Here is a 24256-nt window from a genome sequence, read left to right on the forward strand (position 1 = left end):
ACCCGACCGCGAGGCGCGGCGCTGCCCTGGCCGCCGGCGGGGGTTACGTGCTGTGTTTCTTACACCGCTCCTCGCATTCAGGCAGTAACTGCGCCCCTCGGCCGGGACAACCCGGCGCCGAGGGAGGGAGAGAGGGAGCGCGCTGAGGGCCGCCGCGCACTGCCGGCGGCAGCAGCCGGGGCGAGGACGAGCAGGACGGCGGGACGCGCCCCGACGAAGCAGGGCCGGACGGGCTCTCGCGAGAGTGGCGCCGGCGGCCATTTTCCCCCTTGATTGGAGGGGGCGGGGGCTGGGGCGCTGCCTGCGCCGGCTGGGGCGGTGGAAGAGGAGGAGGATGAGCCGCTGGCGTCCCCCCGCCTCTCGCTGCTGACGACGACGCTCGGATCAGCCTGCTGCGGGCTCAGCGCCGCACCACCGGCCATGGTGCCCAGCGAGGAGAACCAGCTCGTCCCCAAAGAGGTGAGGCGGAGCGGGCTTGGGGCGGGGGAGCTGCGGGCCGGGCTCTGCAGGGGAAGGTGGCGGCGGCCCCTGCAGCGTGCGGGAGGCCCGGGGTGCCGGGGCCGGCCGGGGCGGGGGACGGTGTGGAGGAGGCCTGGCCTGGCTTGGCTTGGCTGGGCTCGGCTGTTTCCCTGTGAGGCCCGGCGGGAGGGAGGGCCCGTCTTTGTGAGGGGGCCGGGCAGCCCTTGGCCCGCGGGGGGCCGAGCCGGGGGTGAATGGTGGTACGCGGAGAGGAAGGGGCGGCTTTTCCGTGTGGGCTGGTGGGGGGGGAGGAGGCTGGGGCCGAGCCTGGGCTGCGCAAGGCCCCGGGGCGGCCGGAGAGTTGCACCTGTCTGTGTCGCGGCATGCGGGGAGGCCGGCCTGCGTGGCGGCGGGGCTGGGGCTGGGGCCGGGCCGGCGGCGCCTGCGCTCGGCCGCGGGCTGGGCCGCTCCCCGTGTCAGAGGTCTTGTGGGAGCGCTCCGGGCGGGCAGCGCGCCTCCGGGCGGGGGGGAGTGGAGGCGCCCGGTGAGGGCCCTGAGCTGAGGACGTGGAGGAGCCGGAGCAGGCCCTGGCGGCAGGCGGGGCTCTGGGTGCCCGAGGGCGTCCTCGGTGTAGGGAAAGGGGCCGACGTGCGAAATGGCAGCCGGGGGGGGCCGCTGCCGAGTTTGCGGGGCCGCTCCGTGCCCTCCCCGGTGCCGGTACTAAGCGCTGCGGAAAACGGGCGGTAGTGTCTGCGGTGGGCGCCGGAGCAAACGTGGCTCGGCTCAGCAGTGGGTTGAGTTTCCTTTATTGTGGGCCCCTCATCTCTTCTCTGCCGCAGAAGGAAGGGAGAAGGTTTGTTTTTGGCTATAGGCTAAAGATAAGAGTCTGCGTGTAAGAGGAAGGCCAAGCCTCTGTCCTCCAGCGATAGGCAAGTGACACGTGTCAAGTAAGAGCGGTACTGTTCAGGGGAAGGAGTCTTTGAGTGATGGCGTGAAATGTTTAGAAACAGTTATTCTTAGAGTAGAATTAGCAGAAACTTTTTCATGAGCAGGTATGCTTGTGTATTCAGCCAACTTTTCTGACAGTTTTACTGTTCTGATGAACTACTCTAACTCTTCCTGTTGTTTTTTGTCAAATGTCAGTGGCTTGCTACATCTACCTATTCCATTGCAAATTCTTGTGGGAAGCTTTATGAGGCAAGGACTTCTGTTTTGTAGAGTTTAACCAAATGAGATGCTGATCCTTAAATGGTGTCCTTGAGCAGAACTGTGAAACAAATACTAATACTGAAATTTAGAAACTAATTTTTGTGGGTACAGTTGTACAGGATGTATGTAGGACAAAGGTAACTTTGCCTCTCGTTTGTATCCTAAGGTTTAAAGGACTGTGTTAAGTCTTTCCACAGGAAAGAGAAACCTCCAGAAACTTCAAACAAGGCATGGGGTGCAGTAGCTAGTATGCTTAAATATTTGTTTTAAAAATATATCCAAAAACCATAAGACCAGGGATAGCACATAGTAGCTAGTATACTGAAATATTTAGTTTTGAAAACAAACGTAGAAGTAAAGGAGACTGGCAGGAGAAACCTTGTGGCATTAGTTGTAGTTAACTGGAACACACGAGATGATTAATAAAAGCAGCTAGCTGTTTCTTTAGTTATATGTATTAATAGTATCCCTGTTGGCTTTAAACTTGTATTCAGAATATACTTATGATTCAGATGTGTATTTTTAACTGACTTGTTGGACTAGGATTTTGAAAGTGCTTTTATCTCTAGGGAGGAGAAGTATGGGTAAAGGAAGATGAATACATGTTATTACAGATAGGTATATCTTAGACACACAGTGCGAAATCTACAAACTTTGTACATTAACTCTAGTGTGAGGTGCTTTTTCTCAGCAAGTGTTCTCAAGTTCTTTATTGTGCTCCTATGCATTTTGTAAATAAATGAAACTGAACAGAATATAAGAAAAAAAACAAATTGAGGAGGAAAACAGGTTAATTATTTGTGTTAAGCCCAGCTGGTTATATATATATGTAGTAATAGAAATTTATCTTCAACTTTTCCAATGTCTTCCAGTATATCATTTTTATTTCAGTGATGCGAAGTTTAACAAATGTTATGCTACAGCATTCACATTAAGTCCTTCTGGGATTCATTAATAGTCTCATTTCAGAGAACACTGAGTTATGGGCAAACAGAAATCTCCAGGTCTCCAAGTTCTCAACAGCTTTCTCCTAAATATTCCTATTATGCCATTATCAGCAGCCAACCGTTTGGAGTTTCAGTTCTGCCCTTTAGGGGTGGATAAAGGATTACAGTTCATGTTTTTTGTCCCTTCCCAAAGGGCTGAGTGGTATCACTTGTGTAGCTCACTGTCTTGTGCTGTTTCAAAGATTAAACTTGGATGTGAACCAATGTCTGCTAAAGATGAGTACACAACCATATTTTTTATTTGCCATTCCAGTGTAAAAGAGCAAGAAGAAATGTAACGTTGTTTGCTTTAGGCTGATGTGGGGAATGACTAATCATCTAAAGAAGTGGATGGGAAAAAGATTTTGTTTTTTGTCTACAAACTTATGTGATGCCATGGTAGTAGGAGGTATCTATAACATTAACAGCCTCTTTGTTTTAAGAATGGAAAGATGGATATTGGGTGTTCATAAGGCTTCAGTTTGTATGTATATGTATTTGAGTATGTTAACAGGAGCTCAGATTACTCTTATTAAAGTATATTGCATGGATTTTTTCATTAGCTTTTGAAAAGAGTAATAGCATGTTTTCATGGATACAAAACACTAGTAGTTTCACTGCTGCACTTAAAATATCTTTTATTTGTCTCTTACAAAAATTTTTTTTGGATGTTGTATAGGTTCAGCTGCATCTCTGAAATACAGGTAATAGGGGCCTTGGTATTTTCTATTGCTCATAACTTTGACATAAAGTTCTTTTCCATTTGGAACAGATGTATTAAAGCAGTTTCTAATAACCCAGTGTTGGGATGTCTTTTTGTATTAAGATTTTTGCCCAAGTTATGCAGGCATTTAGTAAATTCATTCTTGCATCCCTACCACTGCCTGATGTTTTCCCAACTGTTCCTGTAGTTGTGTGACCAATAATTCCTTGTGGTGGGGGCACTGAGAATCCCTGTTCATTAGATCTGGGGTTCAGTGTTCCTTTTCCTTCCAATCCTCAATTCATTTTCTCTCTTCGTGTGAATTCATTCCATTTAGTTGTCTTTTATATCCAATAAAATACAAGGCATTGAGTAACATATAGGACATTGCTGCACCGTGGTAGTAAATGCTAAGCATGTTCTTTAAAAATTGTTTTGTTATTAGGCATAAAATTTTTCACCTGTTAGCCCAGTAAAAGAGCAACCCTGGGGAGGGAGGGGGAATAGTATAAGCAAGGTAATAATGGAAGTAAGAAAATGCTGCTATTAGAAGCTTCTATGGCTTTCAGTGTTTCTTAGAGGAAAAGTAGACTTGAAACTTATGTTGAGCAAATCTACCTCAAATAGAAAATAATTAAATGTTCTAATCAACACATTGATGAGGAAGTTAGATGCATATGTTTGTTTACTGGTAATATAAGTGAACTTTACTAAGACCTTTCTTGAAAATCAAGATGTATCAGAACTTAGTGAATATTGCCCAGAATCGGTCAGTATATAAAAAGTATGTTCTGTTATGAGGTTTTTGAAGTGTCTGTGCCACTAATTAAATAAATGCTGTGCAGATACTTTCTCAACATGTTCCAGCATGAACTGTCCAAAGTACACCTGTCAGAATAAATATATAGATGCTTTGTACTTGCTGCCATTGAATCAAAGACGGTAGTGTGAATTCTTTCTCAGCTAACTAATGTGAGTCTTTTCATCTCTACACTAATGAATCCATCTTAATCTTGTGCACTGAAAAAATATGTTTCTTGATGGGTATTGCTCTAACTTCTTCATTAGAAGAGCAGGAATCTGCTTAAGATATTTTGCAATTCTGTTTAGGAAAGGGATGCTGTCTTTTCAATGCTGATGATATCCTCGTTCTTTCATTCCTGTGTATTAAGAGAGTCTACAAGTTGTTACAGCTTGTGTAATTTATCAGTTTTTCCTGCTTTCCTTCTGGTGTTCTATGTTGTAAAACAAAGGTATGATTGTGAGAAAGAGAAACTGACTGCTTCATTGACTGAGCAGATATTCTGGAAACCAAATTTAGGAAACAGAGAAAAAACACACAGATTTCAACCAAGTTATTTGTTCCTTGCAAACAGATGCTTTCTGAATGCCATTCAGGTAGTAATAATTTCATTTGGTGAATAAGGCATGAGAGTAGAATACCAGATCTTTCCCTGCTTAGTTCAGCCACTGGGCTTCTTAGTCACAGTTCAGTTCCCCTTGCTATATACATCTGGGTATTTAATCTGTAGTATAAGATGGTCAGGATAATTATCTAATAGCACCTTGAGATCATCTGATGAAAAGTTCTTTTCTGGGAGGTACTAACTACCTCTTAGGTAGTACTTAGTACAGGAACCTCAGGCTTTAAATGCTGCTAGCTAAAGTTATCACTCAGTAGAATAATCTGACAACTGCATAACATATCACTTTAATGCTTGTTTTTACCATGGTAATACATTTTGAACATTACCACAAACAAGAAATATTTTCTTTAGTGTTTTGTGACTCACTGGTGATTAAAGTTTCTAAATCAAATGAGTACAGTAGTGTAAGTATAATCCTTATTTTTTTTTGTGCAGCTACATACTGTTTCTCAAACTAGTAATGAACTTTTTCTGTGAAGTAATTATCTGGAGGCAGAGAATACTTTAAAGATCTGTAAATGTAACATTCTACGTTGTCTTTCTTTTGAGCTCAGGATATCAGTATACAACAAAAACTAGTATAAAACAAAAAAGTTTCTAGTGTTTTGTTTGCTACCATTTTTAAATAAAGTCTGCTAATTTTATTTTCTGTTGTTTTTGTAACTTAAGTACCTGTGGATTTCGATCAATGTGGCCTTGCATCACAGTTTTAAAATATGAATTGTCCTACCACACAAATACTGATGAAAATCATTGTTATCCAACTCTTTTTTCTGGTAGAATGTTTTGATATCAATATAAAATTAAAACTTGTGGAGACTTACTGAAATAGACCAGTGCCTTGACTTTGGGTTACCTCTGACTCACATGTTTTAGTCCTGTCAGAATTAAACTTGGAGTGGGGGGTGGGGGTGTATGTGTATTATTTTAAACCTTTTTCCCAATACATTACAATTGATACAGTAATTCACTAAAACATGTACAGGTGTTTACATATCCAGTCACAGCTCCACTCTTTCTGTTGTATTTGAAGATATATTGGGTTTTATGTAAGAAACTAAGTGTGAAAGTTATGTCTCTAGAAAATTGAGTGATTGAATTACATATACATATTCAGCCTTTTTATTCAGTTTGAAAAAGTTTTTGATTCCTTTTGTGAACACTTAAACCTGATACTTTACAATTTATTCCTTTGAGAATTAATATGATATACCTTCAGGTGAGCTGCCTATTTAGCATTTTGTAATTTTTCTTGTCTTGAACAAAATATTCTCAAAACAATGCTGCTAGTAACTAAAGAACTGATAATTGAAAATACTGGTAAGACTTCAATTTGTTTTGTAAACTTCTTATAAAATGATAACCAACTTGATCAGTTACAGCCACTGTGAAGTGTGTAGTATTTGTCTTTTGCAATGTTTGGCGTGCAATCAGCTTTCAGGGAACAGTCTTGCACAGCAGTGGCAGATAAAGTAACTTATCAAAAGGACATTGGCCATGTTCTAAAAAGCTAAGGGCTAAAACTGGTAAAAATCACTTGATTCAATTCTTTGAGATTGTGACCACAAGGATGCTTTAGGTGCTTCTGAGAAGTGATAACAGATTGGTTTTAGAGTGGCAGTTCTGTGGATATCTTAGAACTGGTTATTGTGCTGCAGTTCAGGTGTATCTTCTCAATAATCACGTGATGAAAGTCTTTTAAGGAACATGAGGAAGCAAGCATGATTTCTGTAGGATTGGTGAATGCTTTAATTTTGAAGCTGTGTGAGATATGTACTTGATACACTGTGGAAGTTTTCACTGTAAATAATGTCTGAAAACATATGTAAATAGCGTTTTTTGAAGAAGTCTGGCAGAGTACTGCAGGAGCCAAAGGAATGAAAGGCAGGTACATTTACTGATTTGTGTAGGTATTGTATTGAGATCATGCCAATGAAGGAAAAGGAGAAAAAAAAATAGCAGCTGTAAAAACTTAGATTAGTATCTGTTTTTGTAAAGGGAAAATCATCTAGGTCCTTCCTCATATATACACTGTCATATCTGTACCTTGTGTGGAGACATTGTGCTTCAGAGTTCGATGTTCTCCCTGGAGCCCTTTGTGGTAGTGGTAGCAGATAGAGTTTATGCCCAGGCTGCATGGGCGCTTATGTTCTTAAGCATTATCCTTCATTCTGTGCAGTATTGCTGGAGAACTACACAAAGAATCCCTGCTGACCCACCTTGCTATTCAGCTTCTCTTTATCCTTTCCCAGGAGCAGGTGGACAGTTTAAAATTAGAGAGTTACTAAAGAGTTAAAAATTACCCCTGTACTCATATGTTTTAATCTCTAACCATACAAGAGTTTAATTTTTTAGCATACATATCTGTTGGTGATTTTTGTAGTGAAATTAACCTTCATTTCAAAATTGTCCAAAAAGAGAAAACTTATTATTTTTGCTTGGACTCTATTTTTTTTTTTGCTAACCTTGCATTTGTAACTCAATCCAGCAGAAAGTCCATTAGAATATTAGCAGTGTAGGAAAACATTTCAATAAAGTTCATGGTAGTTCCATACTTAAAGGAATAGAGGGCAAGTATGAAAGCACATCCACTGCTTCTGTGACTCTTCATAGGAAATAAATTATGTGATTATAGGCTAATATATAAAAATGTAGTAAGCATCTCATGATGTTCTTGCATCCTCTTTTTTCAGATTTTTTCTTTTGAAGGAAAACCAAGGAGCATGGTGATTAAGAAGGTGGAGAGAAGATGCAAACAAAAGGAAGCCGTATAAAGATGAGGCTGTTTGAGATCTGAATATAAAGTTTGCACTGTAATGAATGCATAGAGGCTGGCAGATAGTTTGCAAATATAGAGAACTGCAGTTACATTTAATTATCACAATTATTTTAGTCTGGTTACTTGGAAATTAAACAATTCAGGGTCACAGGATGAAAGAAAAAAAGATTGGTTGAAATTATAACCTTTCGAAATAAGTGAAATACACAAAATGTCCAGTGGTTAAGAGAAGACTTTAAATTTAAGAGAAGACTTTAGATTTTAAAACTCATCTGTTACTACTGTGGATGTTTTCTTTGTTACCACATAATTTTCTTAAAATAACAATGTAATAAAAAGCGAAACTTTGTTAGAGTTATTGTGTGATCTGTAGGCATGACCGGGAAATATTTGTACTCTTTTATTATTGACAGTTGCTACGTTTGATTTTTAAGTTAAGTAATTTACCTTGAATCACCTTCATTTACTATATTTAAAAGACCATTATGAGTTAAGCATAAGAAGACTGGTTTTTCAAGACATTCTTAAGCAAGACATATTTAAAGTCTTTTGAAATATGGTACTTGGATGGAAAATAGGCTCTGTAGAACCGAAAAGTAAATGTGTTGATTTCTAGTTCAGCTGTCCCCAGATGCATGCCTCTGCCGATGTATCCTTTTCTATAGTCTTTTGAACACCCTGGGTACATGTACCCATCTCTGACCCTATACCAACTGTTTCTGGTTGTCATTTCTAGGCTTTTATAAATGCTTTTTACAAATGACCTAGTAATCCACAATAGTAGGAACAAACTCTCAAAGGTAAACCCTAGCCTCATAACATACTCTTTTGAGGCATAGTGTTATTTTTGGACATGTTTAGAAAGTTGGAAGTATTAGGTTTTGAAGTGTGTATGTGTTATAAAAATAATTTATCCATATGCATTTTACAGGAGTGACACTTAAGAGCTGGCATGCAGGTCTGTTTCAGTGAGGTGGCAAACATTTTTGTTTAATTAAAATTTTGTTACTAGAGAAACATTTCTGGGGAGGTGGTCTTTGGAAAAAAAAAATCCATAATCTACATGAGGCAGAGGGGAGAGTAAAACATGTATCCCTTTTTCCAAAAGGAACAAGATCACAGAGGCCTTGCTACAGAATTTTATTTTGTACCTCTTCTCCTTTTTGCATTGGGTCATCCACTATAGGAAAGCATTCTTAGGTTCACGTAGCCAGGGCCATTAGTCTCAGTATGGCCCCAGTCTTCCATGATCTCCAGCAGTTACCCTGTATGTACAGCAGGCTGGAAAACAGAGTGAGCATGTCATGAGGGTGAAAGCAATAGGATTGCTACAGTAACAACACTTTCTGCTCTTCTAGATAGAAGGGGAAGTCACTCCTCTGTCCTCTGAGCAGCACTGACTTTTACAGGGACTCATACCTAAGGATGGAGGGTGTCATTTCATCACTTCAGTCTTTCAGGATACCAAAGAAACTTTTAGTATATGCAGGTGGTGTTGGTATTTAGTAATTTAAGTACTACTACATACAATACATGCATTTAAAATGCTACTTCTCTGCTGGCACTGTTACATCACTCAGTCCTTTTCCAGGAGAGTTAGGATTCTGTTGTGAAGCTAGAGGGCTGACTGAGGTTAAAGCTAGCCCACTGAAAAACCAACCAGAAGTGATTAATTTTAAGAAAGATTAGCTATCTGAGCCTACTCAGCATATAGCTGCATGACCATTTGTACCAGCACGAGAAAGGGGACAGTGTGGGTGTGGAAATAAGCAGGTGGGAGCAAGACTGCTTCTCGTGGCAGCAGTTACAGCTATTCACTCCTTAACTACCTGTATAACTGAACCAGTGCTGTGTTCAAAGTTTTTTGGCTGCTGTGTATGTGTGAAGTGTTATTAGTGAACTGTAAATTCATCAAAGTCTTACATGTTGAGTTTCCAAAATAGATGGGTATGTTCTTATTAGTCTTTGAATCCTTGATATCACATCCCACAAAAAGAAAAGGGAGACAAGGTTCAGTAATTAGTAAAGTGGTCAGTGTCAGGGTATATATTGTTGTCTGTGGATGGTATTTTAGCCTCAGTGTGAAGTGTTTTTTCCTCATTAACTAGTAATGGGACAGAGAACCTCTATTTAGTTTCACTAGCTTCAAAGCACAGTTGTTGGATTTTGCCTGAAGTCTCTCCAGATACAATGAAGAATTTGAAGTTGAGGATAAAGTATGTTATTCAGGTACTCAAAAATCTGATACCACAAAGTCAGTCAGATTCAAAATTAAATGATTGTGTCTAAAGGTTGTTCAGAATTATTTTGCCTCAGGAAACATTCCAACACAAGATATATCAAGTTAACAGCTCAAAATGATTCTGTTTATTGAGACATCCTGGGATCAGTGCTTAAAAAAAAAGTGTATTCACTTTGCTGTAAGTGTACTAGAAAATACTTTTTTGTAAGGTATGTTTTGATTCCGGCATTTGTAACAGAATTCTAAGTGCACTGTTCCCTCATTAAGTCAGACTAGGCTGCACTGAGGCACATATGTTGAGTAACAACTCAAAATGCTCTGACAGAATTAGTAAGCTTTCAAAAAGAAGTTGCTTCTTGCCTCAAGAAGAATGCCAGATGTGAGTCTGATTTCTTTTTTCTTCAGTAGATGAGTAACTACAGCAGTGTCCAGGGCAATGGAGACCACCCGCTCAATGCTTTGTGCCTTCCAAGGACCTTTATCACCCCTTGTTTACTTCCCAGGGGAGTGACCTGCTCACCTGGCTGTATGAGGGAAGTTGGCCTCTGTAAAAAGGTCTTTGGCCTGGGAAAAAGCATGGAGTGTGACTAGCCCAGTTGGAGAAGGGAGTTGTGGGCTTAAGGACTCGCTGAAGTCTGTAGTTCAAAATGCATGGGGTAAAGAGTTTTTTAGAGTGGAGGTGGTAACCTAGTGTACTCTGATTATTCTCCCCTTGCTGGCTGTATATTTGACAGGTCTTTGGCCCTCATGTTTTGTGCAGAATGCAGTGATGGCAGCATGTATCTAGTGTGGTGTTTAATGGGTTGAATCTCTTGGAATAGATGAAGGAATTCCAGAAATATCATTGTGGTTTCTCAAGGAGCTGATTTGATAGCAATTTGTAATTCCTGGGAGTTGAAACAAATTTCTGTTCAGTTGAACTGTAATTAATGTCTGAATGTTTCTATGTGATGATACTTTAGAAGTAAAAGGTACAAGAGCAGACTATTTTTTTGTGAATGAAACTACCAAATTTCACTTTATACCTTAAATTGTTGGACATGTGTGCCAAATCAGTTACACAGACTTGGAATGTACCCCCCAAAGTTTGACCAGCAGTAATGTGATAGGCAGTAGTCTCTTGTGTGCATTTCATACAGTAGTCTTAAGTTGCTGAAGATACATGAAGTTTGAGAATTGCTTTCTTAGGCTTAATCATTCAAGTCATTTCGTGAATGTAAGGGTGATGTCTGCCATTGCCACTTGCTACTGATCTCTTTGCCTTTCCTCTGTATTGCAGTGATCTGTGAGAATTATTTATAGGGTGTGGACATGTAGGAGCTTCTCTACTGGTGATCATTTTAAGTCTCAATAGGCCATTAATTTTACTTGGCAGTTAAACTTCACACATCTGTTATTTAAACTCTTAACCTGAAACTTGTGATTTTACTTACTGATTCATGCTTGTCAATGTTTTTGCCTGTTGGAAATATTGGAATTTGGAAACGTTGGGTAAAATCTACATAAAGCTTAAGCTTAGCTTTAGGTTTCACTTTCAATCTCTGAAAATAATTTTATAAAAGAAGTGAAGCAGGAGTTAAAGTCTTGGGAGAATCTTCTGTCATTTGAAAAATAAAATATGTTTGTATTGGTTTGTCCTCATAAGGTTAGTAAAATGCTGCTATAGAATTTTAATTAACTCGGCAATTCAGAGCTGGAAAATAGCAAGCCACATCTAAATGGAGTGTTAAAACCACTAGAGTTTTGCATTTGAATATTGTTTTGACAGACCTGGTAACACTAACTGTTTTTTGTTCTTCTGTTTTCAACAAATATGGAACCTATATGGTCAAAGCTAATGTCTCTGTCTTGCAGATGATACTTAACAACAATGCTTGCTTTGTTAGGATATACAGAATTACAGCCTGAATTACTTCACTGGAACAATATGCTTTATGTGCTGCAATTTACAGATGCAGATCTTCATGTAAAAATATTTTTTAGAAAGGTACATGCATAAATGCTTATGTAGAATGACACTCTAGAATGTCCAGCAGTGTCATACCTGTGTCTTGATTGCATGTTTGTATTATAAAGAGTCTTTTGTAAGTCTGGTCTAATACACAGTGAGAAACCTTCTACGTGCAGGTTTGAGAATGTCATGTCCTTTCTAGAAATGCAAGAGTGGAAAAGATGGGAGTGACTTGGGATGAAAGTGTCAGTGTTTCAATATTTTCAGAAGGTTAACATTTGAAATTAGTTTCAAATATTTATTGACCAGAATGTTAGCTTGAGAAGACTTCCGTGGTAAAATAATCATAGGATGGTATCCTGAATTGTAGCCTTAAGTAGCAGTTTGCATTTGCCTTTTTAGATGCTTATGCAGTTGAGGGTCTACAACTTATTTTACTAAGGTACTGGTGGTGTGCATGCTATGTCATAGTATGGCAAAGTAGCAATATCTAGCTTTAAGGACTTCTCACAAGTACAAATAGATGTGCTTGCTACCTGAGTAGCTGCTATTATCTCTTCTGAGGAAAAGGCAGTAGGCTATTTTTGTACGTACTTGTGAATACCATGTGTATATTCGTTTGAAACCCTTGAACTACGTAGTTAATATGCTCATCTGTTTTGTGAGGTGTAATTATTGGGTTTGGTGAATTCCAGAGTCATCTCTATCAGGGTAAAATTTAGGCAACTTTATGTAAAGTACAATCTCTTAATTGTGCTTTAAAGCATAAATTTTTGTGGTGGAATGAGCTTTTCTGTGAAATGTGGAATTGAACTAGTGATTATTATAAAGTATATTCAGAGCGGTGGAGTGAATGCTTGAATTGAAAAGTAGGGAATGCTGCATTTGAAGGATTGACATATCTGTGTGATTTTTGTGATTTGTCTTGTCAGAGCAGCTGAAGGCTCTTAGTTACTCCTAAAATTCCTGAACATCATATGAAAGTGTAATTTGTAAATTTGATTTGTTTGTGTTACGTGGAATATTGAAAAATCAACTTCTGCCATTCAGAAGTTGTTTAGAGTGAAATAACTCTAAATTTCAAGTCTTCCATCAGTCCTTTACTGAGAGATCAGAAGCTAAGGACCCACTCACTATAAGAGCATTTTTATAAAAGAAGCAACCTGTAAATATGTCTGTCCAATTTGGGTGAGGCCTGGAGTCTGTCCTCTCCTTCCACCCTCCACTGCACACACCAGGTAAAATAGCACCCTAGAAAATTACACATGCCCCTGTGTATACTGGATTTAATTTGCCTGTCTTTGGAGAGAAGGAATTCAGGCTAAAGTAAGGGCTCTTTGGAGACACTGATTAGGAGGAAAGTTGGAAGACTTAAGTCTTTGGCACAATTTATATTGTGGTGGTGATTGTTTTCTGTTTTGTTTTTTTTTAAATTTTTAAAACCTCTGTCAAATCTGAAATTACAAACAGGTGTGTAAAGAAAACAATTACTAGATACAGTTACTAGTCTTGGATTATTAAAACTTCAAAACTGGAACTTCAGTTCTCCGTATGCAAAGAAAGAAATCTTGCCTTATGTGTCATCCTGCTGAGAAGTTAAATACAGTGGTCTGATTTGGGCTTTGTTTGTAGGTCATTTGGTGGGGCAAATAGGGCACGTCAGTGAAGATTATGTCAGTATTTTATGTTTTGATAATCTTGACTGAGGGCGCAGTTGAAGAAATCTGGAAAAGTGGAGTGATGTTATTAGCATCTTCATTCTCACTTCCTGTTTTTCCTTTCTGGAAAAATACAAAGTGTAATGGTTCAGATTGAGAAACTAGTGGATTTGCTGTTTGTCCGTAGTCAGAAAACAGTTTTGTACAGGCAATGTTTATTGTAGCATTTTTGATGGTACAACAGAGATACTAAGGTAGGCTTTCTTTAAGAGTGTTAGGAATAAGAAATCAGTCACTTAATCTCTTTATTACCTTCAGCTGTGTACTTCAAAATGGGTTCATATTAATAAAAACTTTCCTAGGGGAAATAATTCAGGCATGAAGGAACAGTTTTTGTATGGAACTGGATAGCTTCATAATTTATAAATGCAGTAATAAACTGAATTACAGGGTTATATTCTAATCTTTCACTTGAGCCACTTAAGGTAAAACATTTACCGATGTCTGGAGGGCTTTTTTAATAGAATGAAGGAATTTGTTAGTATGAATTTGTATTTTGAATTGTTGTTTACATTTCCTTATACACTTCCTTCTTTTTTTTACTTTATGAAATGTAGTCTGTTGTGTATTACAGCTTAACTAATGTTTTATGTAACACTGCTCCAGTGATTTATGTGTTAAAATAGTGTGCACTGAACTTCCTGTTAGAATATATGGAGGCTATTCCTTTTAAAGTTACTCTGTGAATGGTGGTTTGGAGCTTGGTAATAATATTTTACTTACACTATAAAACTGACTTTATGCAAAAGAAAAGATCAATTTACTATTTTAAAGGATTATGACTTGTTAATTTTGTTTTTATATACTATAGGATATGTTTTGGAGTTGCAGACAAAGTATCTTTGCTGAAATGAAGAAGAAATTTGCACAGGTAGACAGATGAAATAAACTTTATAAAATGATAACCAAAATACATAGTAACAGCATGATGGTGTAGCTTTTGTTTATTTCTTAACATGAGCATGAGCTATAGAATTTTTTGTGCATGTTCTTGAATATAAAAATGATATATGTATTAAATGCAGTCTTAACAGTAGAAGCTTCAAATTAAGTATGTGTTTATATGCTTTTACACTGGCGTGTGAGTGTTTGGCCCTCTAGCTTTTCATTAAAAAAAATGGAATTGTGTAGCTGTCATAATATATCAGATGATGTAATGATGAAAATTAAGATTTGTGTTTACTTTGTGGACTCAGTTTGATAACAGCCTGTCAAAATAGTTGAGGCCTGTCACTGGCCAGTATTGTCTTTTACACTATTTTTTTAGTAAAGTAGCTACAAACAAGATGTTTGCACTGTTGCCTGCTAGTTCAGATGGTATATGTGAATGCTTGCCATGAATAGAGTTGGACTGAGGTTATTTTTGCTTTATCTATTTACTGTGAACAACCTGAAGCGGTGGCAGCGTGAATGATGGCTTAATACCCTTTGCTATACTAACGCTGAGTTAAACCAGTTCAGTCTGTCAGAATTACATCTGTGAACAAGGAAGAGAGGATTTGTCTGACGTGGAACATCCAGCAACCCAACCAGCAAATCTTCTGTAATCTTCTATAATTTGTTCGCTTAATGTTATTTCTACCCATCAGATACTGTGTGTCTAATTATTTTCAGTAGTAACTCCAATATAAGTCACACATGATTTGCTATCAAAGGTAGTGGAGAAAGTGTGAGTACGAGGAGTTGAATTTATAAGTGTCTTTTGCAGAGTGGAGGGGAGTTAAGGTCTTGGTTACGTAAAGTCAGTAGGACAACAAGGAGTTGAGTCTCCAGTGGAGAAATTCTGTTCCTGACATGTTCAGGTATAGTGGCAAGTCAAGTTGCAGGATTAGTACAAAATTACTGTGGGAATCATTAAATCTGAATTAATTTACATTTTCCAAGATGAAGCTGTATGAGTAGTAGCAAATGCCTCTTAACCTCTCTGCACTGTTCTATAGAGGAGAGTGGGCTTCCACCCTGAGCAAGCTTCTACCATTGCTGGGGAGTCTGGGTTGTAAGCATAGGTTGATCTTATGAGTTTGGGTTTTAGCTGCTGCTCATCTTCTCCACAAAAATCAAGAAAGTAGACCACTGAACAAGCTTCATCTTCTATTTTGTAACCGCACAATGAAAGAGGCAGATTGTGTGCTTGTTGTTTAGAGAAAAAAAAAAAAAATTAAAAATTGAAGAATGAAGCTGTGGTGGGAGATGTAAAGGAAAGAACCCAGGAGAAGTAATCACTGGTGAAATTTAATTTTAGTTTCTCAAGTACAGCTCTGTGTGTCTGTAGGTGCTGTGGATGAAAGTGAATGATATATGTCAAAATTACTCTGACTTCTAAATTGTGTTTTCTTCTTATTGTGTGGTTAATGTTTCAGGAATAATTTGTCTGTTGTCTTGAAAAGTAGTTCATAAACATAAAATTCTCCATTAAAGATTAAATGTATGAAGATGGAGTGTTGCAGATTTGTTGGAAATGGTGCCTTGAGTCTTTCTGAGCATGTAGTTAATGAAGATTTTCACACAGGACATAACATTTGATAAACATAGAGAAACTGGACTTTAAAGCCCTAAGAAAAATCACAGTCTAAAGCAAATGAACGTAATAATGGATTGGGGGGGTGGATGTGTGTGTTATTTGTCTTTCTCTTGACAACTTTTTTCTGATGGTTATAGGAATAGGCGCTGCAGTCAGCAAACATTCTATTTTATAGTTGTGTGAAGACTTGTCAGCTGATCCTGAAGCTGATTTCTTTCCTTTTTGAGAGGTCGGTGATGTAAGAGCTTTCATAAGGGGCTGTACCACTTTGGCGATGGTCATCTGTGTTGCGAGGCTGGTTATGTAGAAATACAAGGGATGCTGAAGTTGTTTAAATATTCTTTGTAGTTCTTTATTCTCTAGAAGATGCTTATGACATGGCTGACAGTTCTAGCATGAACACAGTTCTTAATATTTATTAATGTTTTTATCCACTAAAATCATGATAGTAGTGCATGTATCTTTTTGCCTGTTTAGGTGATTTGCCCTTTAGCCATGGACTGAAATTTGGGTGCTCTGATGTGCATTGCTAATGCTTTCTATGTGTTATAAGTTAAAAAGCCTGAGTCCTTGGGGACTAATTATTCCTTTTACTGACCTGATGTGTTCTTGTGTGACCTGTATTTAAATATTAGTTGTTCCTTATTGTTGTACGACTTTGGATTATTGACAGAATTAATTGATTGTGCTTAGATCTTTGACTTCCTGGGTTTTCAGTGTTGAAAAGGGTTGGGAAGATGCCATTTTCTTGGCTTACCTGGGTCTGTAAAAATTTATCCCTATTCCATTGCCACCATCATTCAAGATCATTACTTTTCCCATTTCAGATATATTGAAGTTGCTGTTTAAAATCTATTTACTTTGCCTAGTAGCCATTTGGCAGTGCTCGCTTTCTTACTCTGTTCAGGCAGAAGAATTTCTCTTGTAACTCACGCAGCAGTGGATGTAGTAGAAGAAAGTTGGTGGCTTGATTATGAAACTTTTTTTAATGGTAAGCTTCCAAGATTATTTGGAAGCTTGCAGATCTTCTGGGTTGCATTCCTAAAAGTCACAAAATGTATAATTCTACCTCAGCAGAATTTATGATCATGTCAAAGCAAAATATGAGCTTGAAGTGATGATTTGAAAGTCTGTTCCTGATTTGAAGCTGTCTTCTATCTGCTTACTGGCTGAAGTTCAGTGCAGAACTCAAGCAGTTTATCTCTCTACACAGTGATCCACCCATACAAATTCCTTGTTCTATAAAAATGGAGCTTGCTTTTACATAAGTTTTCCAAAACTGAAAGGTTCTTAATTTTCTTTTACCTATTGTCAAAAATAAAGCCCAGTTTTAGGATCCTTAGTTTGCAAAAGTATACTACATTTTATTGATGAAGTCTTGTTTTGATTTTTCAATTCAATTCAAATGTTCTTAACTTTTTACTCATGAATTGTTGCCTGCTGTCATTTCAGGTGGAAAGTGCTGCTGAGGAACCCAGGGTGCTGTGTATAATACAAGATACCACAAATTCCAAGACAGTAAACGAGCGTGTTACCTTGAACTTGCCAGCTTCCACACCACTTAAAAGGCTGTTTGAAGATGTGGCTTCAAAAGTGGGCTACGTGAACGGAACTTTTGATTTAATGTGGGGAAATGGAGATAATGTAACTGATACGGTATGGAAAAAGTGCTTTTTATTTCATCTTGATAGCAAACATTTAAATCTTCACATTACAGAAAAGTCTTATGTGTATTGTGTAGTGCTCATTTGATTCCTGTAAAAATTTGTGATAGTGCACCAGGGCAGACTGACACCACTATTTTAACTTAGCTGTATTGTATCTGCATTTTAGTCTCAAAATATGCTCTTAATTGGTATATGTGTTTAATCAGTAAACAAACTAATATGATCATTCAGATGTAATGCTAGTTTTCATTACCAATATGTATTTTTAATAATACCCATGATAATTAATCTCTTCTTGTTTCCTGTGGTCCTGTTTGAGAAGTGTTTTCTTCTCAACAGAAGCATGTTGTGTAGTCAGTTTTCATGTTTCTTATACCTATTTGAATTTATTATATACAAAAAATTATTATTACTTCTGTGCTTTATTGTGAATTGATGTTGGGTTTAGTTAATATGATTTCTATAGATGCACCTAGTAAACTTTGTAGGATTCCGTAAGAAATAGACCTTAGCTTATTTCAGGTCATGTTTATGCTTGCTAAAATTCTTTTTTAACTTTAAAAAAAAAAGTGTATGCAAGCTATATAGGATACTAGATGGTTTGATGTTCTGCAAGAAAATTGCAGACCAGTGTCTTGACTCCTGAGTACATTAACCAACTTCTAACGATTCAACTGTACTGTAATACTTAATGTACACTGTTTCTTAAACTGTTCCCAGGTTCTTTCAGTATTATTGATGAGTATATTTTGTTTATATGGATAATTACTTTCAATTCATCTTAGTGTGTCAGAAGCTACTTCAAGCAATGTACTTGGAATCTGTTAATTGTGTATAGATTGTTTTTTAAAAAAAGTGTTTGGTTGTTTTTTTAGCAGACTCCAATAGATCAGAAGAGTGACAAAACTATTCTTGATGCTGGCTTTGAGCCAGGGAAGAAGAACTTTCTGCATTTGACAGACAAAGATGGTGAGCAGCCTCATATAATGCCAGTAAGTAAAATCTTCACTACACAAGCTATAGTGTTGTGGGGAGAGAGATGTATATTCTGTGTATTGCTGTTGTGAGATCAGAAAATAAAATAAAGCTGGGCTGTATATTTCATGCAGTAAGCTTCTTCAGGAACCTTCTCAACAGACTTTTAGTCTTCTATTTTACACTACTAGGTTTCTCCTGAGTAGGACCAATTCCATTAGTGGTGATTTGCTGTCACTGTTTATTCATGTCTGACAAATATTATGTAATGCTTTGCTGTGAGTAATTTTCTAAGGTTATATAATTAATTAATCTTTGACATGCTTTGAGATAAGTCTTAATAATACAGGTTTAATCATATACCCAATCCTTTTCCTCTGAGTGTTTGAAAGCAATATGAGGCCGCTCTGATAGAATTCTCAGAAACAGCAGTCCTATATCAAAAGCAGTTACCTGCTTCCAAATTTACCTTCAAGGAAAAAATAAATATATAAAAGAAGAGTTACTGTCTGCCATAACAAAATATTTGATATTTCTTATTTCTCACATACACGATGCAGTGAAAGATAAACACAGCTGCAGTTTATTTAAATCAGGGATCTGATAGACTAGTGATATATTAAGATTTATTACTCAGCTGTCATGACAGCATAATGCTGGCCTACCTAGCCTTTGTTGTGGACATGATTATCTGTAAAGGGGAAGAAAACCTGATGTTTAAATAATTGTGCACAAGATCAGAATTTGAAGGTGATTCTGAAATAATACTGCATTGTAGTTATTATCTCTGGAAAAAAAATTCTGTATTTCACTGCAGAAAACTTGAGATATAGGAGTTGCTAAATTGCAGACTTGGTTGTTGTATGCATTATAGTACTGTATCTGATTATACAGTATTCTAAAGGGCAGTTGCTTCCACTAATGCAAAGAATTATTTCTCAAGGGGTTGAGAATTTGGAGGGCAGAATTAAAGTTACACAAGCAACTGTATATCTGCAATTTTTTAAAATGTGTGTGATACACTTAGCAAAATTGATTTCTTAGCCATGAGAGGAAAAAAGTAAAACTTGTAGGTGTTTCAGTAAAAATTTGTTGTCTATTTTTTGCATAAAATCAGTGTATTTATCTTTTCAGGAGGAGTCGGGTACAACAGATGACAGTGTGCAAGACAGATTTATAGGCCCTCTTCCAAGAGAAGGCTCTGTTGGCTGTACCAATGACTATGTCAGTCAAAGCTATTCTTATTCTTCAGTCCTGAGCAAATCGGAGACAGGTATAGTGTTCTCTCTTGTAAAGGCAATGCTAATTTGTAATTATTTTAGCACATTTCAAATAGCAGCGCTTCAAGATCTTTGGAATAAATTGCAATTTATTTAAAAAAACCCCACATTACTACTACACTTACCATCATGTTTTCTACAATATTCTCACATCACTTCAGGAACAGAAGAGCTGTATCCCATCCTCTCCTTACTTGGGACAGTGCAATTCAGACACTCTGTCAGGGGCCCTCCTTTTCAGTTTTAATCTGCTGCTGTGTCCCTAGCTGAGTAGTCAGATTGTACCACCAAAAAGTATTCACCTCAAGCTGTGTCTTCACTCACAGCTTAATGAGTACTTGATACTCTGTTATAGAGGGGCTGTTGCCAAATCTCTTCACTCTGCGTGTTAACTGAAGTCTTCCTACTGTAGCCACTGGTTGCAGATTCTCTGCCTGCCCCGTGATTCCGCAGGAGGCTCATCCTCTGCTGCCCGGCTGCCCACCAGTGAGTGGAGACTCCCTCTGGGAGTGAAGGGCAGCTCTGCCTCGCACGCGGTGCCAGGGCACATCCCGGGGGGGGTGCTGGGTGCCGCCTTGTGCAGGGGGGCAGGAGGAGACAGCAAGTCACAGGTCAGTAATGAGACAAACTCCTGACACTGAATTTGTGAGCAGACAAAGATGACATTCATATTGCACCAATTCGTGCGTGTTCAGGATTTTTTTGAGAGACAAAGTTTTCCTGCCACATACCTTTTTTCATTTAATATAATGGAAAAGATGACCTGTATAGAGTAGAGAAATAAAATACACATTTTTAACTCAGTCTCTTTGCAGAAAATGCCTGCGTTTTGCACGGGGTAGCTGGCTTTGCATTGCTAGTATAGAACTGAGATTTATTGTTTTAAAAATACTAAGAGCTTCAGAATATAAATGCGCATATTTAATTTCTTTATTACACTGTGCTACAGTATATGCTGCTTAGTTATATTGTTAGTATTGTATATTTTGGAGAAAATTTTAAAATTATGGTAAGATGAATATAAGTAAATAATTCCCTTAGCTAATAAAAATGACACTGATATTTAGTAGTTGTTTTAATTGGTTATTATGGGAGAAGGTTTTAGAGGATACATGTGTGTGGGCACTAGGGGTTTTTTATTTATACTTCTGAAATTATATTACAAACCAATGCAGATAAAATTCTATTTACATTATAACTAGGATACTTTTACTTGACATCAGGCAATAAGTAACCTAGTACACAATTGTTTCTTAAACTCTATTTTTTTCAGTAAAGTGTTTAAATCTACTATTAAAATATTGTTACCTACATCCCCATTGGTGCAATATTCAACATGAAATATTGGTCGTTATTGCAAAACAATTTACAAATTACTAAAATAGCTTTGTGTCATTCAGGGAAACTAATTCTGTTGTGTAAACTGTTACATCTATTGCTCTCAGAAATGAGCCATTATAACTTTCCCTCAGGTTTTACAGTGTAAATAACAATAAATGACAACAGTGGGATACAGTTCTTAAACATTATTACAGAATTGTTTTCTTGTCAAATGTTTTAACTCTTTAAATGATTTCCCATCTTTTTGCGTTATTTCCATCTATTATTCTTGTATTTTTAGGTTATGTGGGGCTAGTAAATCAAGCAATGACTTGCTACTTGAACAGCCTTCTACAAACACTTTTCATGACTCCTGAATTTAGAAATGCATTATATAAGTGAGTATGTAGAATCAAAACCTGGTTTTAAATTTGTGCTGGTATATATTGGTAGGAAACCCTTTTGAATTCCTCCTGTCAAAATTTCCTTGTTTGGATACTGAAAAGCGTATTTGAAGTCAAGTTGGATAGGCTTATAAATTATATCTGCTTAAAAGCTTCAGATTTTAGTAAAATACTAATACTTTATTGGTTGTGGCATGGACAAGCTTTTTAAAGAATTTGCCCCATCTTGAAAATATCAAACTTGAAATTAAGTTTGATACTAATTGCAGTTCATGTCTGTATTTGTGCAGTGAATGGCTTCAGCATTATTTTGTTTGTTAGATTTGTACATTTAAAGAATAAGTTGTCATTTATTCTTTACTTGTCATTTACTGCAGAAGTGGAAAGCAATTTCATTTTACTTTTCCGAAGAAACAGAGCTTCAGTTAACCTCTAATCTGGCAGACCTCTTGAAATGTAATAAATGCTGATTTAAATGCCTTTTTGAGTAATGTTTTCAAAGCATTTTTAATTGTCAAATATCTTGTGTTGTGTATAGATGGGAATTTGAAGAATCTGAAGAGGATCCTGTGACGAGTATCCCCTACCAGCTTCAAAGACTGTTTGTTTTACTGCAGACCAGCAAAAAAAGAGCAATTGAAACAACAGACGTGACACGCAGTTTTGGATGGGACAGTAGTGAGGGTAATATGCGGCTATTAAGTTTGTGTGATTTGCTTCAGCAGCTGCCTGTTAGGGACCTAAACTGCTGTTGATAGGGAAAAATACCAGAATAATTAAAAATTATTGTTATAATCCACTTGATTTCAGTGGAAACAAAATAGCCTACATGGATACTTTGTTGTTGTGGGTGTTTGATTTTTAAAGAAATTGTGAGTTTTAAACTGTTTAAAGTAAAAAGCATTATATTTTTGTGATTAAGCTATCATTGTGGTTGTTAATTGCTTCTAAAGAAGTAGCTCTATGAGGAACTTGCATCTGTTTTTGAATCACAAATGTTAAATGCACATGTTTTACTTAAGTAGAAAGCAATACAGAAAATTATGTAAAATCAAACACTGTATTTCTTTTTGATGCTTATATGGTGTAATTTTGCTGCATAACCTGCTAATTTTTCCATGGAGTAATCACATGATGATAAGGAGTTGAAAATTGAGTTTTAGAGAATCAGTGCAAAGGGGGAAATATGTCAGAACTAGGTTATTTTATAACAGTGCATATTAGCATTTCTGTATTACATATTCTTCCTTATGTACACAGTTCTTGTTTATGCATAATCATTGTGAGCAAGCTGGCTGAGTACTTTTCTAACTTAACTTGGGAGACAGCTGCTTGTGGAATTGAACACTGGCCCAATAGTGAATAGTTTGGTAAATAACAGGTCCAGACTTAAACAAATTGGTAGATTTTTGGATATTATTCTCAGGCTAGAGTTAGCATTGGAGCTAATAACATCCCATGTTTTAATTAAAATTAATTTCAATTTCTAACAGCATGGCAGCAACATGATGTACAGGAGCTTTGTAGAGTCATGTTTGATGCTCTGGAGCAGAAATGGAAGCAAACAGAACAGGTAAGCATATAAAAACTTTCTTCCGTTCTTTCAGCGGTGTGGTGTTGTAGGGTTTTGTTAAGAATGATTGTGGAAAACATTAACTGAATTCTAAATCCCAGGTCATTGAAAGTCTGCAATAGTTGCCAGTTTTCCTGTTTGATGCAATAGTTTCTACTGTAATGTGTGAATTTCAGGAGTGTGTTACTTATGTTTTCCTCCCCCAATTAAAAGTCAAATATTCAGAACTCTGGATACTTGGTCTTTTTTTGAAGCACAGAAAGTAATTGTGTAACTCGTGTGGTAGCTTCCTCACTGTATTTATTAGGCTGCGTTGCTGGCTCTTGCCTGCTATTCTGATGTAGGAGAAGGTTAGGGATATATTCATAATACATGCTACATTCTGGTAAGTGGCCAACTGTTGTAGGCCAATCTTCAGATTTGTAGATTGGCAAATACTCGCTTTATCTTTCTGCACCTACCTCTGGAGACAAGGAAGGACTGCAGCATCAATCTGTTAACAATGTCTGCACAATCAGGCTTGTTTTTAAATCATAAACTTCAGTTTTGGTAGTTTTGTAGTCAGTCTTAAGACGTGACTGTAAAATACACTGTGAAGCCTATACAATGTGGTTTGAGAAGCTCATTTGATACCTTTTTTTGTGCAGTGGTGGGGCAGGGGAAAACAAGAAATCAAGAGATGGATGTCCTGCTGGGAATGGTATTCTAAATGTGTAGCTGTACAATTAAGACTTAACTAAAAAAGGCATTTTCTTGTAAAACTGAAGAGTGGAAATACGTTCTGTTTCAACTGTTTAAAGCTCTGTTGAATATCTGTTTCAGGCTGACCTCATAAATCAACTGTATCAAGGCAAACTGAAGGACTATGTAAGATGTCTAGAATGCGGCTATGAAGGTTGGAGAATTGACACTTACCTGGATATTCCTTTGGTCATCCGGCCGTATGGCTCCAACCAGGCATTTGCTAGCGTGGTGTGTACTATTATGCTGACTAATAGTGCATCCATACACACATAGAATACATAATGCGACAGTGGTATAA

The 24256-nt window shown here is 37.7% G+C and overlaps 1 protein-coding gene across 4 annotated transcripts in view; it reads left to right on the plus strand.

Annotated features, from left to right (window-relative positions):
• Positions 1–293: 293 nt before the first annotated feature.
• USP47 (ubiquitin specific peptidase 47) overlaps positions 294–24256 on the plus strand; it is a 54145-nt gene continuing 30182 nt past the window's right edge. Inside the window, exons 1-9 of one of the 4 annotated variants that reach the window (XM_074884904.1) lie at positions 301–459; positions 14286–14345; positions 17448–17651; positions 18538–18654; positions 19772–19910; positions 21539–21635; positions 22180–22325; positions 23135–23214; positions 24037–24186. In XM_074884904.1, the coding sequence (XP_074741005.1) occupies positions 421–459; positions 14286–14345; positions 17448–17651; positions 18538–18654; positions 19772–19910; positions 21539–21635; positions 22180–22325; positions 23135–23214; positions 24037–24186 (1032 nt within the window). In that variant the 5' untranslated portion in view covers positions 301–420. Of the gene's footprint in view, positions 460–14285; positions 14346–17447; positions 17652–18537; positions 18655–19771; positions 19911–21538; positions 21636–22179; positions 22326–23134; positions 23215–24036; positions 24187–24256 lie in introns of those variants that run through there. The other 3 variants (XM_074884905.1, XM_074884903.1, XM_074884902.1) reach the window with 3 other exon arrangements.

This window comes from Strix uralensis, chromosome 15 (assembly GCF_047716275.1).
Source record: "Strix uralensis isolate ZFMK-TIS-50842 chromosome 15, bStrUra1, whole genome shotgun sequence".
NCBI lineage: Eukaryota > Metazoa > Chordata > Aves > Strigiformes > Strigidae > Strix > Strix uralensis.